The 4920-nt window shown below is 52.8% G+C and overlaps 1 protein-coding gene across 1 annotated transcript in view; it reads right to left on the bottom strand.

The window, feature by feature from the left end:
• STAMBP (STAM binding protein) overlaps window positions 1-4044 on the bottom strand; it is an 11481-nt gene extending 7437 nt beyond the window's left edge. Inside the window, exon 1 of the mRNA XM_010077833.1 lies at window positions 3791-4044. Coding sequence (XP_010076135.1) covers window positions 3791-4005 — 215 coding nt within the window. The 5' untranslated portion in view covers window positions 4006-4044. The remainder of the gene's footprint in view (window positions 1-3790) is intronic.
• Between the last annotated feature and the right edge of the window lie 876 nt (window positions 4045-4920).

Raw genomic sequence — 4920 nt, forward strand, 5'->3', positions numbered from 1 at the left:
GGAGAGAAGCTGAAAGACCTTGGCACCTGCGTAAACATCACTTCTTATCAGCTTTCTTCTGAGCACAAATCCCAAACCCAGCCTCTTGCTAGCTACGATGAAGAAAGTTAACTCTGTCCCAGCTGAACCCAGGACACCTTGGCTCCTGCAAACAGAGCTGTGCTCGCTGTCAGTGTCCACAGAGCGCAAAAACCCCTGCCCTCCTTCGTGGCTCTTTGCTACACCGTTCCAGCATCCAAAGGAGGATGTTCTCCAGCTCCTTTAGAGCAGCCTCGTGCCCAGGCACAAGGAGGAAGGGTAGGGAGGGCTAAACCGCGCCTCAGGGAGCAGCACAAATCAAGCTCGCAGGAAAAACCTCAGTGGGGATGAGTGAGAACGCTCTCCACGCTGAGAAGCCTCTGTGTGCGCAGCGAATAAACCCAGCTGCTTCGAAACCTCAGTCCTTGGGGAAAAGGAAGGATTTTTTGCAACCCTGACCACTCCTGGGTTGCCACGAAGAGCGTGAGAATGCTCTGGCCAGAGACCGCAGGATGAGCAAAACCACGTCACAGCCCGGAGCCCCAGAGAAGCTGTCGCTCCATCCCAAACGCCCTGCAAGGTCCCCCGCTCCCGGCTGGTGGCTGCGAAGTGGGTCACTGTGTCGAGGAGACAAAAACAAGGCTGTGATCATTGCCAACAGCGAGCAGATTAAAATGGAAGGGATTAATTAAGAAGGATTAAAAGCAGATGCTGGCTTGGGAAGGATGGAAAAACCAGCAGAGACAGCTGGGTTTCCACAAGTCAGGAAAGGGGGGAAAAAATGGGCAGAAGGATGTGAGGAGGACTCGGGCAGCCAGAAGAAAAATCTGAGGCAAGCCCAAGGAGCAGCAGGCTGAACAGAGGCAGAGGAAAGGCAGAAACAGCTCACGTTTCCTATCCACAGCCAAGCTGAGGCTTGGCAAGACCAAAAACCTGCGGCTCCCATCACTAGGAGTTTTGGGTTTGTTCAAATCTCTGCCTGCTCCCGAGTCCACGACGAGCAGCAGCTGTTTGGCGCAGAGCAGCTGCACCACAGACTATTTTTAAGTGCTGCTACGGCACGCACGCCAAGCCGGCGGCTCTCAAGTCCCTCGCAACGCTGCACGCAAACCTCCAGAGCCAATCCTAGCAGCTCACAGACACGCAGGCAAACCAGGAACCCAAACACCACAGAAAATTCTTTTTTTTTTTTTTTCTTTCTTATTTGGCTCTAGCAAAATCAAACCTAGTGCGCCTGATGGTGACGCAAGGAAAATATCCACTCAGATCAACGCAGAAGCTGTTCAAGAAGAAAAGATGTGTTACAAGGTGATGAGACACATATTAAAAGTTCAGCCTGGTTCTTCTTAGAGACAGCTGTGCCACCTTCCTGCCCTCCAGTGCAGCACAAGCTGCATTTCCGCACGGAAAGAGAGGTGCTGTGCGGCCAAACCGACCTGCACGAGATCGAGGAGGTGGCTGGAGGCCAAGCGGGGAACTGGCCACCTCAACGGGAATCTCAGCACGGATCTGTCTTGAGATTACCCCGTGTCCAGCCAAGCTTGTCTCCAAACCGACGGCTCTCCAAAACGGATCTTGTGGTGTAATTCAGGTCTTGAGATCAGCCTTGGGAGCGCTGCCCAGAGAAATAAAGAGAAAACCGGCTTCCTAAAGCCACGCAGACTCACTCCCACCGAACACGCCCAGCTAAGAGCGTCTCCTGTATTCCTCAGGGTGGGAGAACTCCCCGTCCCGAAGGCGCAGTGCGATGAGGGAAGCGCCCGCGCGAGGCCGTGGGCTCTGGGAAAGGACGGCCGCAGCCCTGGCTGCAGGTGTGGGCTGGAGCACCGGGGGAAGAATTCAGGTCTCGTTTTTCTAGAAAGGGGAGAGCAGAGCAAGTCCCATGAGAAGCTTCAATTACCTCCAATTACCCCAGCTCTCGCCTTCTGGATCTTCTTCCCCTTGGGGAATGTCATCTAGAAAATCTTACATCAAGCCTACTGCTTGAGGTACGGCTTCACGTCCTCGTTTAAAGAAATGGGATGGTGACATGAAGTTCCTATCTTTGGACAATCCAGGGCAGAAGCTCATATTCATCAGCACTGGAGAAATCACACCACCAAGGGAAAGTTTTTTCACCTTCCTGGCAGCCCAGCAGCCAGGCTAACGTAAATGCCACGAGCATTGGAAAGCTACTTGGAGAGAAAACACGTCCAGGGACCCATCATCGCTCTAATGAAACGGCAAAGGTGCTTTTTAGTTCATTTGTTTAGTTCAAGAGTTTCTCCTTTGACTCCGGCTACGTAACCAGCCTGGAAACCTTCCCGAGGGTTTTACACTTCCCAGCTCCCTGTGCAGCCTCCCAGGGCACTCGCTGCGATGCCCATAAAAGCTCAGGAAGTGCGAGGCAGGAAGATATGCTAAGCAGAGAAAAATGTGTTAGATTGAAGGGGCAGGAACCCTGCACACAGGGGCAGGGAGAGAAAATACCCACGGAAATGCCAACCACGGCCTGGATAAGCAGGTAGCGTGGGCACAGCATAGAGCACACCAGAACAGCACTGGGTGAAATTGGGAGGGTAAGCTTGCGGCCAAAAATCCTCCAGGAACAGGACACATTGGGATATTTTCTGAGGATCACCGTTTTCAGCCCTTTAAACACTGCCAGGCACAGCTCCACAGAGGCAGACGTTTGCTCTGCTCGTACTCTGGGCTGCTCAGACACAAGCCAGACCTGACAGCACGTCACCGCGTTAGCACGGCATACGCTCTGGCTCCGCGGGCGCAGCACCGGGGTTTTAGACCCAAAATGGCTCGTTTCTGGGCAGCTGCGGAGATGACGACAAGAATACATGGCTCTGCTCTTGTCTACACGGAATGTAGACCCCACGGGCTGCAGACTCAGCAGCTGAAACACCAAACAGGGTGTTGGCTGGATTGATAAATGATCTGGGGCTCTCTAGAGGGGTGCTCAGTACCCAAGAAATCCCCCAGTTGATTGGAATCAGGTTTTTTTAACCCAGAACTCTTCCTCACATCCCTCCTGAGAAGGGTTTGGGGGTGTGCGTGTGTGTTTGGGGGGAAGGATTTGGTTCTTTGGATCCAGAACTCTTCCCCACGTCCCTCCTGAGAAGGGTTTGGGTGTATGTGTGTATGTTTGGGGGGAAGGATTATATTCTGAAATTTAAAACGAAACCTACAACAGGTCCCTGCACCTGAAAAAGGAACTCGCTGCCTGTTGTAAAAGGCTTAAATGTAAAGCAGGCTTCTCCTCCAAAGCTGGTTTATTAGAGAAACTACCAACCAGGCCAGATCCTTTCCATAGATACCCGATACCGACATCCCTGACCATGGATCCTTACCAATCTGTATGAGGTCACGGCCAGCCTAGCGACAATCGAGGCCAATCTGGCCACTCTGCGGTGATAAAACACCAGGAAGCTTCAACAGGGAGCCAAAACCTCCCTCCTGCTGGCAGGAGCCTCCACAAGCAGAGGAATACGAGATCAGCCTGGTTTCAAAGGGAATTTTTACAAACCTCCCGCAAAGACGTGAGCAGCAGTTGTGGGTTTGTGCCTCACGCCTTTACGACATCTCCCGGTCAGTCTGGCCAGCTGTACGCTCACCTCTGCGGTGACCGAACTTTGAAAGGAACAGAGCTCTGGACAGAACCCAGTTCTTCCAGCTCAGCAAGGCCTCACGGTGTTTCAACACGCTCAAAATAGGTGACACCAAACCCACAACCCCTTGTAGCGACATGAATTACTTGCAAACGAAGCGCCGCGGCTCTTACGTGATGTATTTGTTGTACAAAATAAAGGCACGCTCGATATTGCCTTCCTCCGAGTAAACGGTCGCCATGCGGAGGATTTCCACTCCGGAGCGGTAGTAGCGTCGCGGTGGGATGTCCTCGTTCACTTCCACGCTGCTTCCCATCTGGATCAGCCTTCGCACTCGCTCCTCCGGCGGGAGGCTGGTGTTGGCGTGGTCCGGCATAACGACGCACATCCAAGCTGCCAGGAGGCTGACGAACTCTGTGGTGGGAGGAAAGCCAAGTGCATCAAAACCCGTGCAAACCAGGTAACTCCTCCAGTTTTCTCAGTACTGGATTTCCTCAACAGGAATCACCCGCCCTCAGCAGAAAAGTGTTTAATACAGCAGCCTCCCTCGGTCCTGAGGGAGGAATCTGGGAGAAGCCCAGCTCGTTTTGGACACAGTGCTTCGATATTCACCTTTATGACCTTAAAGGCAGCCAGGAATTCAAGATCAGTCCTTGGTAATTGATTTCAGACTCGGGTTTGACCCACCCAAATCCCACCCAGAGCAGCGCTTCCTTCCCAGTTGTCTCCTCGCAAACAAAACTAGTGCTGGTCACCAGTTTGGGGTGAGATGCCCAAAGCATTTCACATGGGCTCGAGCAGAAGCAGCTTTACACGGGGTTTCGACACGGCAGCGTTCACCGTTTCGCTCACACAGCACCGAGACAAGGACGGGGCTGGAGGCCATCCTTTCAGCCGCTGCTGCTCAGCAGATCCATCCCTTCCCAACAAGCTCAATCCCAAATTGCTCTCACCAGAGCACAGTCGCAAGCCCTGTCTCCCCCATGCTGCGGGAGGCACACCCCTCACCCCAGGAATGCACCTCAACCTGATCCGTGTGTCTCTGCCTCCCGCTTGGCTCCAACAAACCCCTTCTCACCCACAGCACGAACTAATAAATTTGAAGCTGAGAAAGCCCCAAAACCCTCTGCAATGTTCTTCCCCCTACAAAAAAAAAAAAAAAAAAAAAACCAACACATTTTTCCCCTGGAAAAGCCACTCCAGGCCATTTAAGGGTTAAACTCCCTATGAAACCACAGCGCTGAGTCCAGAACACCTCGAAAGTGACTGCAACTGGGTCAGGATTTACTGCAGCTCTTTCCTA

The sequence above is a fragment of the Pterocles gutturalis genome, unplaced genomic scaffold (assembly GCF_000699245.1).
Source record: "Pterocles gutturalis isolate BGI_N339 unplaced genomic scaffold, ASM69924v1 scaffold13663, whole genome shotgun sequence".
NCBI lineage: Eukaryota > Metazoa > Chordata > Aves > Pterocliformes > Pteroclidae > Pterocles > Pterocles gutturalis.